The sequence below is a fragment of the Puma concolor genome, chromosome A1 (genome assembly GCF_028749965.1).
Source record: "Puma concolor isolate L17-30 chromosome A1, mPumCon1.1.hap2, whole genome shotgun sequence".
Taxonomy (NCBI): Eukaryota; Metazoa; Chordata; class Mammalia; order Carnivora; family Felidae; genus Puma; species Puma concolor.
The window spans coordinates 233,516,976-233,531,457 of record NC_141667.1 but is presented as its reverse complement, the minus strand read 5'-3'; the positions used below and the strand labels follow the sequence as shown (position 1 = coordinate 233,531,457).

At 51.0% G+C, this 14,482-nt stretch overlaps 1 protein-coding gene across 3 annotated transcripts in view; it reads left to right on the top strand.

Moving 5' to 3' along the window:
• Positions 1–14,482, top strand: part of MTUS2 (microtubule associated scaffold protein 2) — a 575,343-nt gene that overhangs the window by 545,897 nt on the left and 14,964 nt on the right. For all 3 annotated transcript variants that reach the window (XM_086714439.1, XM_086714450.1, XM_086714461.1), the window contains 2 exons: positions 5,065–5,279; positions 12,305–12,410. In XM_086714439.1, coding sequence (XP_086570565.1) covers positions 5,065–5,279; positions 12,305–12,410 — 321 coding nt within the window. The remainder of the gene's footprint in view (positions 1–5,064; positions 5,280–12,304; positions 12,411–14,482) is intronic.

Genomic DNA, 14,482 nt, shown 5'->3' with positions numbered 1-14,482 from the left:
CTCAAAGAAAGTAGTACTTTATCAAGGCCAAAATACATGATTAGCATTTCTTATTATTTTCATTTGAGTTTTATATGCTCAATCTATCTCTAGTTAAGAAGTGGTGAAAATGGTGAAGTTCTATTATATTCCACATGTATCCGGGTATGTGTGTATGTGTGTATAGGACAGCATAGTGGTGGGGTTTTCATTTTCATTTTATTTTGCCAGCATATATCCTCATTATTGTTATAAAGAGTGTTCAAATCAGAGTATGACCTTTCCTTCTATAAAGACATCTACATTTATCCTCTAAGGTGTTTTCCCTGCCATTATATATATATATATATATATTTTTTTTTTTTTTTTTTTTTTTTTTTTTTTTTTTGAGAGAGAGACAGGGGAGGGGCAGAGAGAGAGAGAGAATCCCAAGCGGACTCTGCACTGTCAGCACAGAGCCCGACGCGGGGCTTGAACCCAGGAACCGTGAGATCATGACCTGAGCTGAAACCAAGAGTTGGATGCTTAATGGACCAAGCAACACAGGCGCCCCATGTTATATTTTAATTTTTTCCCTTTTTTTGTAAAAACTTCATCAAGATATAATTTTCATACCACACAGCTCAGCATGTAAAGTGTATAATTCAGTGGTTTTGGTACAGGGTTGTGCACCTGTCAGCACGGTCTATTTAGAACACTTTTATCACCCCAAAAAGAAATGCCGTGTTCTTTAGCTGTCACCCCTGAATGCTCCTGTCCCTCTCATGTAAAGCTGAAAGCTACGTTCGCCCTCCAAAGCGGCTAATCGATTATATTCCCACGAATGGTCCTTTGGGTGCCATTTTTCTCATACCCATCCTGTGTTATCAAAATATTTCACCTTTCTCAAGCCTCATAGATGAAAAATTGCATTTTACTTTGGTGTGCACGTATTTAATCCTGCATGGTGCTGGCCATCTATTTGTATATTTTTTTTTTTTTGGTCATTTGGATCACCTACGTGTGCCCTGCTCTGTAGACCTACTTTAAATACAAGCAGCGTAGGGGTGCCTGGGTGGCTCAGTCGGTTAAACGTCCGACTTCAACTCAGGTCACTATCTCATGGTCCGTGGGTTCGAGCCCCGCGTCGGGCTCTGGGCTGATGGCTCAGAGCCTGGAGCCTGCTTCCAATTCTGTGTCTGCCTCTCTCTCTGCCCCTCCCCCGTTCATGCTCTGTCTCTCTCTGTCTCTCTCTGTCTCAAAAATAAATAAACGTTAAAATAAATAAATAAATACAAGCAGCATATGGTCATTGCCTCATTTGACCTCATCCACGGGTGCGTGGTACGTGGGGCAAAGACCACCATGAAGTCAGTTCATCCAAATTACAGAAACAAGAGAAGCCTCCAGAGAGGCCTCGTGCACCCGGACACCCACCCTGGGGGCTCATTACTGGGGGGCTCCCCGGGCGTTAGGTAAAATTATTGCCCCTCTGCTTGCCTCAGTTTGACTTTGTCTCAATCTACCAGCTACTAACTCTTATTAAATGCACATTCCATGGTCTTCATCCTGTGCTATTAAAATCCAGTCACCCCAGGGTAAACCTGTCGTTATATACGCACCTCTTACCTAGCCCGTGGATCCTGATAGCTTTTTTCACCAGCTACAGTCCCCGGTGAGACCCCTAACAACTTTTCCCTGGCTGGAGGGTCTTTGGGAAAAGCTGGAGCTTTGCTAAAGCCAGGGAGCCAGACCTTGTGGGCGCAGGCATTGTCCCACTGCTGCTGAGCCCCTGTGGCTGTTAGTTACTGTCACATTCAGGGACCGTCGCCTCCAGTGAACCCTCGACCTTTTTCCACCACAACCTCACTGCCAGGCACCAGAAAGCCTCACACTGATCTACTATTCATTCTCGTATTTATCAGCAAGCAAAGGCCGTCTTCGTCCCCAGTGGTCAGCCCAGTGCACCCCCAGCAATCTGTCCCTTAGGTAAACCTCGCCTAAAAGATCTACTCACAGCAGATGTGACAACAATACTCAGGGGCATCGCTAGCATATTTGACACTCTAGATGGGCCATTTGGAGTACCACCTCCTGTAGAATCACTTGCAATGTAACCTTGCAATAATCAGTAATAAGCATTCTTTTCCTGACTCACTACGTAAACACTTCAAAAAGAAATTTCGTCTTAAAGATGATCCACATGATTAATATTCGCGAAGAACACAGTGCCACTTCTGTGCTATTTCTGCCAAACACGCGTGACCCAAATCTAGTAGTGAGGAATCCTCAGACAAACCAGATGGAGAGACATTCTACAAAAGAAGTGGCCTTTTGTCTTTAAAAGTGTCAAGGTCCTGAAAGGCCAGAACAGACCAAGGAGTTCCCCAGACGGAAGGAGAGTTAGGAGACCATACAGCTAAATGTAACTCGTGTTTTACACCCAGATCCTTTTTTCTGGAAAGGGTTATTAGTGGGACAGTTGGTGAAATTTAAATGGGTCTGAGCATTGGATAACACTATCAGATCTGTGTTGATGTCCCGATTTTAATGATTCTATTGTGGTTATGGAGGAGAATATCCTGTTTGTAGGGAATATACATTAAGGAATTCAGGGTTGGTGACAGCAGGTCAGTGTCTTACTTTCAAATGGTTCAGCAGGAAGGGGCGCCTGGGTGGCTCAGTCGGTTGAGCGTCCGACTTCGGCTCAGGTCATGATCTCAGGGTTTGTGGGTTCAAGCCCCGCCTCAGGCTCTGTGCTGGCAGCTCGGAACCTGGAGCCAGCTTCGGATTCTGTGTCTCCCTCTCTGTCTCTGCCCCTCCCCCACTCATTCTCTCTCTCTCTCTCTCTCTCTCTCTCTCTCTCACTCACTCAAAAATAAATAAAACATTTTTTAAAACTTTAAAATAAACTTCAAATGGTTCAGCAGTAAAAAGTCATTTATATAATAATGTATAATAACTTGTACTGTACAGCCAAGTTTTGTCTGTAATTTTTTTTTAAATACAAAAACTATTTTTAAAAACCTCAACAGTGAGGCACCTGGGTGGCTCAGTCGGTTAAGCGTCCGACCTCGGCCCAGGTCATGATCTCACGGTTCGGGAGTTTGAGCCCCACATCGGGCTCTGTGCTGACAGCTCAGAGCCTGGAGCCTGCTTCAGATTCTGTGTCTCCCTCCCTCTCTCTCTGACTCTCCCCCACTCACACTCTGTCTCTCTCTCTCTCTCTCTCTCTCAAAAATAAATAAACGTTCAAAACAAAATGAAAAAGAAAAAAAAACCTCCACCGTAATTGTAGCAATCGTTTAGAACTTAGGCCAACAAAAGACTTTTTTGAGGACGATTATTTTTCACAGGCATTCTTCAGAATTGCTGGTATAAGGTAACAAAAAGGCTTTCAAAGTTGATTCGGTTATTGCTTTTAAATTCTCTAAGACAGCTTACACGATGGCACCCACCGACCTACCCTTGGTATACCCTGATCGCGTTGGTAAATCGCGCAGACAGCCTCTCCAGATTGCGCACTGGAACCCTCCATCAGATGGTGGGATGTGGGAAAACACTAGAACAGGAAGGCCCTGGGGACGGTGTTAGGCTGCAGGGCTGGCCAGATTCTTACACGTGGTTTACACAGGACAATGTGCCTATGTGACCTCCAGCCAGCTGCCACTCATTTTCCCAAGGAAAACACGTTTTGAAACATCTTCACGCTAGGAGCACCTGGGTGGCTCCTTTGGCTAAGCATCTGACTCTCGGTTCCAGTTCGGGTCATGATCTCGTGGTCTTGTGAGTTCAAGCCCTGCGTCCGGCTCTGCTTGGGATCCTCTCTCTCTGCCCCTCCCCAACTTGTGCTCACTCTCTGTTTCAAAAAAATAAATAAACATCTCCGTGCTAATTAAATAATTTTTTAAGACCCAAATGCGACAAAGAAGCCCTTGAATGAGCTGCCTTGTCGGGGGTGGGGAGGGACTTCTGATTTGGGCGTTTTCAAATGCTGTGTGACCAACCTTGGGTGTATATTCCTGATCCTAACCCACCCTCCCAGTTAACCAGCACACATACCCACTCACTCAGTTACAAAGTAAATGGCAGTGTTTCCCCAGCTTGCAGCGTGGCGCGGAGGGCACGGTCGCACCCAGTCTTTGTGGAAGGCACATGGGGTGCACGTGCACCCTGGCATCTGTGTGCACGAGCTGGGTGTTAGCGACTCCACTTGAACTGACCACGGTGGGTTGTCCAGGTGTTTTCTCCTTCTTGGAAGCCGTTCGTAGTCGAGGCAGCCGTCTTTAAAACGGAAGCAGTCACGCCTGCCTGCAGCCCGGGGGAGGCATAGACGCTAAGCCAGAGCAGCTGCAGGGGCAGCCCATGCAGAGGGGTTCTGAGCGGTTAGTCCCTCCGGTGGAGAAGAATGGTGTCCGTGAAACTGCGTCACTGTCCCCACCTCGATCTTGCCTTGAGATAGTCCCATCGGGCAATGCGGCCTGGAGGGAACAGCCTTCAGGATCCGTGTCCTCCCTCGCCCCTGCCCTCACCCCACTGCCCCCTTCCTGTCGTGTCCTGTCTCCAGCCCCCAGGTACACCCTGGTCCCAAACCTTGATGGGCAGGAGAGTCGCCTCAGACCTTGTGAAAAGTTGACATCCTGAGCCCCTCCCCCTCGGGGTTCTAATCCACTCAGGGTGCGCCTAGCAAAATGCCCAATATTCTGAGGGTGCACCTAGCACTTTGAACAAATGCCCAATATTTTGATGCCTCGGGTCCACGGACCCTCAGAGGAAGCCAGCTCTAGTGCGGGAACCCAGGGCTTGTGGTCGGAAAGCCCAGGTTTGCCTCCGCAGCTCTGTCTCCGCACCCCGAAGGCCCTCGGGTAAGTCACCAGAGCTCCCCGGGGCTCAGGTTCGACCTCAACCCCCAGGGTTTGGGGCAAGGATCCAGCGGGGTAGGAGGCGAAGCGCTTTGCAAACCGCGGAGCTCTGCAGACGGTGATCCGCCCGGCGGGTATTGACCTCGGTGATCCGCCCGGCGGGTATTAAAGACCCTCGGGGTCGATCCTTTTGGTGCCCCTGAACCAGCTGTCACAAAGATGTCATTCTCCCCCTCCGCACCAGCCTTCAACGCGGCCAAGTGTGAGAAACTACAAAAGGAGAAGGAGGACCTGGAGTGGAGGTTTGAGGAGCAGGTGCGCGAGCTGGGCTGGCGGCAGCAGGCGGAGCTCCAGGACCTGGAGGAGAGGCTGCAGGTGCAGTTCCAGGCGGAGGCGATGCGCCTGCAGGAGGGGCACCACGCCCAGCTGCTGCGGATCAAGTGTCAGCACCAGGAGCAGGTCAGTGTCTCAGGCTCGGGGCTGTGGCTGTGCTGTTGGGACCCGCAGGTGGAAGGTGGAGGGGAGCTGCCCCCCGTGAGAAGTCCGCTCCGTAGGTGAGCTTTCCTGCGCGGTTCACCCTCCGACCTCGTTTCGTCCTGCCGTCCTCTCTCTCCCTCTCCTCCAGCTGCCCTGGCCTCCCTCTCCCTTCTTCTCAGGCGGGCTCCCCCTCTCCGGGCGCTGGCGCACTTGCTGTGCCCTCTGCCTGGAATGGTCTCCCTCTGGACCTTCCGTGGCTCCCTCTTTCCGTCTCAGCCAGCTTTTCCTCCCGTCGCTTTCTCAGTGAGGCCTTGCCTTGTCTAAAATTACAGCCCCTTCCCACCCCCCCCCCCACCTACACACTCTTCGTGTCCCCTCCTTGCTCTAGGGTTCCCTCAGCGCTTATCACTGTTGAACATACTAATTTTCCTTGGGTCTTCTCTTTCTCATCTGTGTATTCTGCGAGGGCAGCGATAATCACAAGCAGAGGCACGTCTAGCCCTCGTGAGGCTCCAGGGACTGCTCTTAACTCTCTACCTCTACTAACTCATTTAGTCCTCACACCAGCCCTCCGAGGTGGGTACCATTATTGTCCCCATCTTATAGGTGAGAAAACCGAGACCCAGAGGTCACAGTGCTGGTCACGGAAAAGCCAGGGTGGAACCCAGTCTGGCTCCAGAGTGCGTGCTCTCCAGCGCGAAATTAGAACTGTCTTCCAGGCTTCTTAGGCAGCGGTAGATGTCTGCCTGACCGTGCCTGCCCTCCGCGCACCTGCTGAATGAAGGCATGAATCCCGCTGGTTAACCTCAGCCCAGCAGTCTTATCAGAGAGGGCAGTGCATCCCGGAGCAACTAGAGAGGATTCCCAGGGTTGTGCTGCCCCCCATCCCAGCCATTGCCCTCCCCTCCCTGCTCCCAGGACTGCCTTTCATGCAAGGAGACAGGGGCCCGCTGTACTTCTGGGAGCACCTGCACAGCCCCATTCTTTGCCCTTCTTTCCAAGTCCCCAAGGCTCTGATGCCCCAATGCCCACCTTCTCACGGGTGTGTTATTTCACGTAGTCTGCTTGTGACATCCCGAAAGTAAACTGGCATTTGTGAAGAGCGCCCTTTCAATCTCGGGCGAGCGCTGAGTGGCCCTCCATTATTGCGAATGTTCATGATCATGAACATTCAGGCTGCCCTCCTCGGACTGCTTCCAAATAAACATCCTGGATGGTGGTGGTCCCCAGGGGCTTGGGGACTCAGGAGGCACCAGGCCCAAGTCAGAGTAATGATAAGTACTGTTGTTGTCCTTTAGACTCTCCTCTTGGACAGCACTTTATTCAGCTTCTCAGGTTAGCATTCTCCTTTTCTGGAGGCCTGTGGAAATTGGACACACCTGCCTGCTTGCGGTGCTGTAGACCTTGAGATCAGGAAACAGAATAGCTTACAGCTAGAGTTACCCTGCTGCTGCTAAGATTAGAAACTGAGCCCCAGCGTCTTTCCTCCTAAGCTTGCAGAGCAGAGCTCCTGTGAGTCGACGTTTGCACCTGCTGTAGCCTTACCGATCTCCTGGCCCCTCAATACGTCTCAAACGTGTGCAGGTATCAACTAGTTCTGTGCCTCTGTGTGGGCTGTTCATTCCCACTTTTATGCAGAGTGCCTTTGCCTCCATATCCACTAAAAGACTTCTGGTCTGAAGATCTGTGGTCACCAGCAGGAGAAGGTGCTTGGAGGGAGCCCTCTGAGCAAAAGCTCCTGTTGGGGTGTGGTGAATGGAAACCACGGAGCACAAGCCACAGCCTAGCAGGCCCGTCCACCAGCAGGGCGCCACCTGGGGCCTCACTCGAGTGTCACTGGTGCAGAGACCCATGCCGGGAGATGTGCTCTCGCCTGGCCTCTAAGCTGGGACATAGCAGCCTTGTAGAGATTTTATGCTGGGAATTACTGGAAAGAAAGAAAGGCCCTGACTTTCCCACTTGAGGACGAGTTACGTAAGCTACCTATGTGTATTTAAGAAGTGCTCTGTCTTATGAAGGCTTCTGTCCTTGATCCTTCAAAATAAATAGCTAGTGTTTCATTTATTTATTCATCTAGGCAGAGGATATTTAGCGAATGCCACGGTCCGCAAGGCATTATGGCAGGCCACTGCGAGAGATGGCAAGATGTGGAAGGTGTGGATTTACTCCCTCAGGTTACAGATCAGGAAAGTTCCCACACAAGTGCCCGAGAAGCTGTAATACTGGGTGAGAAATACGGAGGATGTGTTGAGGAATTTAGATTACTTCCAGCTGTGAAGATAAGGGAACGCTTTATGGTGAAAATAGCGTCTCGAGACTTCCTATGTGAGCAAACCCTGCCTATGAAATTCCACTGGTGGGGGGTGGGGGGGGGGATGGGTGGTGATTTAAATCTGTGAATGATTCGGGTCCCCGATTCTGCTGCTGCATATCCCTTCCCCAGCAGAGAGCAATGCAGGCGGTGAGGAAGAAGGCGAAACGCGCCTCAGTCCAGTGATTCCAATTTCCGGACAGAAAAAACGCTCATGTGTTCAGGGCAGGGTGAGAGTCAAGTGTATGAGTGCGACGGAGATTTGGATGGTCCACTCCCCACGTCAGTTACCCGTGCGGGAATCTCCGCGCTCTGTGGGTCTTCCTTATCAGGGACGATTGCATTTGGCAGGGCTATCTCCACAGGTAGCGGCATCTCTGGGCTTCTGGAACCTTCAAAATCAAGCTAGCCCATCTGCCTTCTCCTCATGCCCCCGTGCCCCACGGCGGGCAGGGGGGAGGCGGCGTCAGCTTTGACGTGTGGGATTTTCAGAGGCTTTACTCAGGTCGGGAACTCACTGTTAAGGCAGGCCGACCTCTCAGTTCACCGCAGGGTCTCCCGTAGGACACATCCAGCCCTTCTGTCAACTAGAGGGGCAAAGACTGTCCCTGCCTACACATGGGAATCACTTGGGACGACTTGGGACAAAACACACCTCATCGTCCTTGGCCCACGTGAACTGAATCAGAATTGCTGAGTGGGTCCTGCCACGGGGTGGTTTGTGAAGGCTCCCCGGGGCCCAGCACCGCAGGTGTCCTGGGACGTGCAGGGCCCTGTCCTGCGGTCTCTGCTTCGGGGCACGAGCAGGGGGCATGGCCTTACCCCTTGGCTTTCTTCTGTGACTTCAAGACACGGCACGACTTTTACTTTTCACGTGGGACTAAAAGGTGTTTCATTAACATCACCTCTCATTCTGTTATGTGTGGCCAGCTACACATTAACAGAAGCCAGCTTGCCAGAGCTTTCCAGAAGCACACAAAACCGATTTTCACTGTAAACACACGTGTTTTTCCCTTTCCGCCCCAGACGTAGTTCCTTCTTTGCCCAGCTTGCAGCCGTCCTCTCTGGGCTGCCTGTGGCTGTCACCCAAGGATACTTCGCCACACAGTCCGGTGTTCAGGGATCGGATTTGTGACCTTTGACCCCCTTGCTCCAAGACCCTTTGGCTGTCTTACTCCCTGACCCAGCCCGGAAGTCTCGAGTCCGGGGCCGCTGGCTCCTACCTGCGTTATGGGTTGCGCTCCACAAAGGGGGAGCAGAGCCCTCCTTGAGGAGCAGTGGTGCTCACCCTTTGGAGTTTCCGCCCGCTCTGTCTCGTGTCCAGGACATGCCTTCCGCCCTTTCCCGAAGAAATCATCCTCATAGGCTTGCTGGCAGGCTCAGCGTCCCCCACGCTTAATCAGAACGTACAGAGGCCGCTTTGTCCATCATCTTGCATTATGTCTCTTTGGTCCTGCTCGGCAGGCATTCAACTCCCATCAGCGGAAAGTACACTCTCCCTAATCAGACAGAATGAGGTCCCTGGGGGCCCTCTGTCTTCCAGCACCAGAGCCCCCACACGCCAGGGGGGGGTGGCGGAACCGGGAAGATAGGGGCTTCTGTGAACAGGTGCCCACGTGCTGAGCTGCAGAGGGACAGAGGCGCACCCGTGAACGTGAGGCTGCCCTGAGTCGATGCCCAGGACACTGTGGCAGCGATGGAAGGGAAGGGAAGGAGGGGGCCCCTCGTTACCTAGGGAGGAACATTAAGAGAGCCCTGGAGAACAGTAAACATGGCGTTTCTGCATGACGGCGACTGTTGGACGGATACGATGACAGACGCCCCTGTGGCACAGCCCTCAGCCCCCTCTCCCTGGAGAAGGGAGGAGGGCGGTCCAGCAGCGGTTCAAGGAGGCCCTACCCCGGGGTTCTAAAAGGAGAAGAAGGATGCCTCACCCAGCCCAAGTGTGCCGTGGGCTGTCTAGTTTAGCGCCTTTTGCCTCTGACTGGGCGGCCGGTGCATAAAAGGAGCTTGCGTTTCCCTCGGTTCAGCTGGGCTGAACCTGCTCACGTGCCTTGAGAAGTTCTCGCATCTTCTCAGGCTGAGAGCCCTTATTGGCTCCTTGGGACCGTGAGCCCGTGCTCCAGAAGGCAGCCAGCAGCCGTGGGAAATGTCACGGGGATTAATATGACAAGAGGGAGGATGCCAAAAGCAGGCAGCCCCTTCCTCGTATTCTTCAAAACCCAAAAAGACATACAGAAACCTAAATTACTGAAGAGTAAGGATTACTGTGCCCACATTTGGGCTCAGTGGCTCTCCTTGGGTTCTTTCAAGACCTACTGGGCTTTCCTCTCATTGCATATGGGCTTTCAGAGTTAGGGACTTACTAATTCATTCATAAAAGCACCTCTGAGGGGCCGTAGCAGTTAGATCATGCCCTTCCACCGTTCCTAACATGTTGGGGGCAGTGTTTTATCACCACTAAGTCAAAGACCTGCCTTCCACCTGACCAGAGGGCCACGTATCTGGCCACAAACATAATGTAGCATTGCCAGTCAGGGCACATCCCCCTCCAGGGATGCATGGGACTCTTCTGGAACTCAGCCCTTCCATCCATCTCTCTTTCCTGAAACCACCCATGGCAGTTTCTGGAAGAGCCCAATACATTTGAACCATACCAAGGTCTGATGAAAGATTTTTCTTTATACCGAAGCGGGTCACATCACTCCAAATAATGTGTGGGTGCTTGTTTCTACAGTGTGCCATGGGCTTCACTGACATCAGTAATAAAGCAGAAAGAAAAGATATTTCCATTTGTTTTTTAAAGTCAGGGATTTATTTCTCCAAGAGACTAAAAGGCTTTGGACAATGATGCCATAAAAACCTCATATAAACAGGAATCGGACAACTAAACACTGTGGTAGTCAGCCTTTCTGCTGATTGGCTTCAGAGCTCTGAGCCTTAAGGAAAATATCGTTTAACCAAGAATGGCCAGTAAATAAAAGAATCGTTGCACACCATGTCCGTTTTCCTATGATAAGGCAGCTTTCCTCACACAGCGGAGTTCACTGTTGGTTTTGCCAGAGATATTTCTTTTCTAGCGGATGAAGTTTTCATTTTCCGCAGGAGAGAGAAGTCAGGCAAATTCTCCTATGCGATTATCGTATCCAGAACAGGAATCGGTCCCATTTAAAACGAAAAATACTCCAATGCCTCCACTTCATGAGTGGGCTTCCTTTCTTGTGCAGAACCCTTCCTCCCTTCAGATCAGAGGTCGGCTTGTGAATTATCCGCAGACACATGAGGGACCTAGAGTCCCCTCTTAGCGGGTGGCTGACTATGACTGGCTAGAAGCAACATATTCACAACTGGTCCACCGAAGAGCTTTAGGACCCGGGCCCATTTCCCGGTCCAGTGTTTTTCAAATGCCAGGTTTTGACACAGTAGGTTGTGAAATGAATTTAGTGGTTTGTAACTGGCATTTTGGAACACAAAGTAAGGCAGAAATGTTAAAGCCAGATTATTGCAAATAAGAAGAAAAGGTGCTGTTTTGTGGAACTTTGGTTTCGCGGGTGCACACGCCCCTGCGTGATGTAACACACTGTGGTGTTTTCTACCGGTGGGTCACGGACCAAGAATTTAGAAGAACGTTCTCCTGGTGTGCTACTAGGAGGAGAGGCGGGGTTTTTTTTGCAATCGCTCCTGAAAGCCATGTATTTGAAGTTAAAGCAACAGCCACACCAATAACAAACACAGTAAACGTGTGGGGAGTGCTGGGTTGCAGCGATCGGGAAGGGTGAAAATAAAAATCCTGAACCAGCTGCACCACCTGTGATTACATTCTGGAAATGTGCCTTCAGCCAGAGAAACCGGAGCAGCTGCACATTGCCTGGGAGGTCCAGGTGGTAATCTGGAGGGCACAGTTATGGGGAAGCAGGTGCAGCGAGCACGCACAGATCTGCCGGCCTGCCTCGGTGCTGGTGACAGGATCGCGACGCATTCGCTGCAGTCTTGCTGGGGGAGGCAACACGGTGTGTTGGAGAGTTTCGCCTGTGGCGTCGGACAGACCTGCGCCGACTGCCGGCTCTGCCGTTTATGAGCCCTTGGCAAAACATTTCAAACCTCCCTAAGCCTCGGTCTCCTTGTCTGTTAAATGGGCATAAAAATACCTGGTTGGTGATGCTGCTGTGAGAGCCAAGTGCAGTAACCAATAGCAGGTGCGTTAATAGAGGTCAGTTCACTTAACGTACCTTGTGCCTTCACGCTCCCGCCTGTCACTGGGCAACAGAGACCAGAGCACCCAGTAGAGGACCCTCTTCTTTTCCTTAGGCACCATTACCTCATAGTGATTGGTGAAGGGGGAGGAATGGGAGGAGGAAGGGGATGGGCCAGAAGCCAGGCCCAGGGCAGTGAAGAGATGACTCGGGCAGCCGTCCCCCATGGGGAGCTGCCATCTTCCTGCGGACACCCGGGCTGTGGCAGTGACTTCCCTGTGACCTCCCCCGATTCCGGGGCTGCCACGTCATCACCGGACCCTGGCTCTCCTGCCTCGGCACAAGGCCGAGATAGCCGTCATCTCGGCAGAATGACCTGTCCTTGGCGTTTCGGGCCACGGACCTTTCTAGTTGGGATTCCACCTCTGTCCTCCAGGCAGCAAGGACACTGCTGCCACCCCTCCCCCCACTCTGTGTGTAACCATAGCTGTGGCCTCCTTCAGGTAGAAGACATCACGGCCAGCCATGAGGCTGCTGTCCTGGAGATGGAGAATAACCACACGGTAGCCATCGCGATCCTGCAGGACGACCACCACCACAAGGTCCAAGGTAGCTACCGGCCGCCATATGTGCAGCCCTTCGGGGTGGGTCGTGTGAGCCCAACCTCTCCTGCCATCCTTCTTCTCGTGCTCTTCTTCCCATTTTCCCTTCCTTTCCTTCCGGTCTGTCTTCCGTGTCGCTTCCTGTGGCAAGAAGAGCTAGAAATCCAGGATCCATCCAGGTAACCACTTCTTTCCTCAGAAGCAGCCCCCCTCAGCCCTGCCTGGATACGAGAACCCTAGGGAGCCATCCCAGGGGCTCACGCCCAGCCCGGGTCCCAGCTGGGGCTCCTCGGTGGCTGTTCTGGGGTGCTGCTGCTGGCTGTCGCGATTGCTCAGAGATCCTGAGATGGTTCTGATGGGGTCTCGAATCTTGAGAAGCACTATTCCCAAGTACGCCTGGCAATCCTGGGCTTTACCTTGTCTCGTCGCCTCTCAACACAAAATGGCAAGCCGGTGTAGGTCCGTGCACTTGCCCACACTTGTGGTGTGCTCAGGGCCACAGCAGCGCCCCTCTGGATCTGCGTCTCCACACCTCATAGCCACACACCGTATGCCCCGTGGGCTAAACAGAGTTCCAGACGGTGGGATTTCTTTCTACATTTTTGTAACTTGAATGATCTTTCAATACGTAGAGGTTTTTGTGGGTCGTAACAACAGTAACAACATTTACTAATTACTATCAGGATTTTGACTTTGCCAAAGAACCTTTTTTTTGACGTGCGTGTACATTAATATTTACAACTTCTTTTTCGATTTCAACCCCCTCCCTTTTTTTCTCCTAGTCCGCTGACTGTGAAAAGTGTATTAAAAACAATGAAATGTAATACATAGGTTAATAAATTTTAAGAATTTGAAAGTTAAACATTAGAGTTTAAACTTTTTTTAATTTTTAAAAAAATATTCATTTATTTTGAGGGAGAGAGGGAGAGAGAGAGAGAGAGAGAGAGCGCAAGTGGGGGAGGGGTGGGGGGAGAAGGAGAGAGAGAATCCCAAGCAGGCTCTATGCTGTCAGCATGGAACCCCACGTGGGGCCCAATCTCATGAACCATGAGATCGTGACCTGAGCCAAAATCAAGAGTTGGATGCTTAACGGACTGAGCCACCCAGGCGCCCCTTAAAATTATTTAAGGCTATTTGGTTGCCTTTTGTTTCTGTATTTGCATAAAAAATAGACCTGGTAGGGGCGCCTGGGTGGCGCAGTCGGTTAAGCGCCCGACTTCAGCCAGGTCACGATCTCGCAGTCCGTGAGTTCGAGCCCCGCGTCGGGCTCTGGGCTGATGGCTCGGAGCCTGGAGCCTGTTTCCGATTCTGTGTCTCCCTCTCTCTCTGCCCCTCCCCCGTTCATGCTCTGTCTCTCTCTGTCCCAAAAATAAAATAAAAAACGTTGAAAAAAAAATTAAAAAAAAAATAGACCTGGTAGATTTTTGTGATGAATGAAATCTCACTTAGACACCATATCCAAGACCTTTGAATTATGTATAAATGTGGAGGCAATGTAAATGTATTTAATGATAGCCAAAAATCTATGACTATCGTCAGGATGATACTTTCAATGACTGTTAAAACTAATCATGTAGACAGAGCCAGGTAGACCAGAAGGCTACATGGCTTTATATCAATGAAATCAGCACAGGCTTTTTTCCCCCCCCCCAAATGCAAATCTCAGCTATAAACAACTGGATTTCTTAGAGACTTTCGCCATCCTTACTTAAAAGATGTGGGTCAATGGAAACCACAAAGTCTTTCCTAATTGCAGCTCATGCCAGCCCGAATGATAATTGCTGGCCTCCAGTGCTCTCCTGTTCTGAGCATGTGATCCTGGCTGATTAATGAGACCTTTCCTCACTGCAGTTATAACATGAAAACAAATTGCTTGTGTAGCCAGAATGAGATGTGCTTCACCCAGCTAATAAGATTCTTTCCATCCGGAGGAAAATAGAATCCATTCGCTTAATAACTCTCACATGACATCTCTTTCTGCCTAACTTGCAAATTATTACCAGAATGACACTTTTCACGGGACAGAATTGTTCCATACTGTCTGACCGGAACCAGTCCAATTAGTCCTTCCTTCTGTCT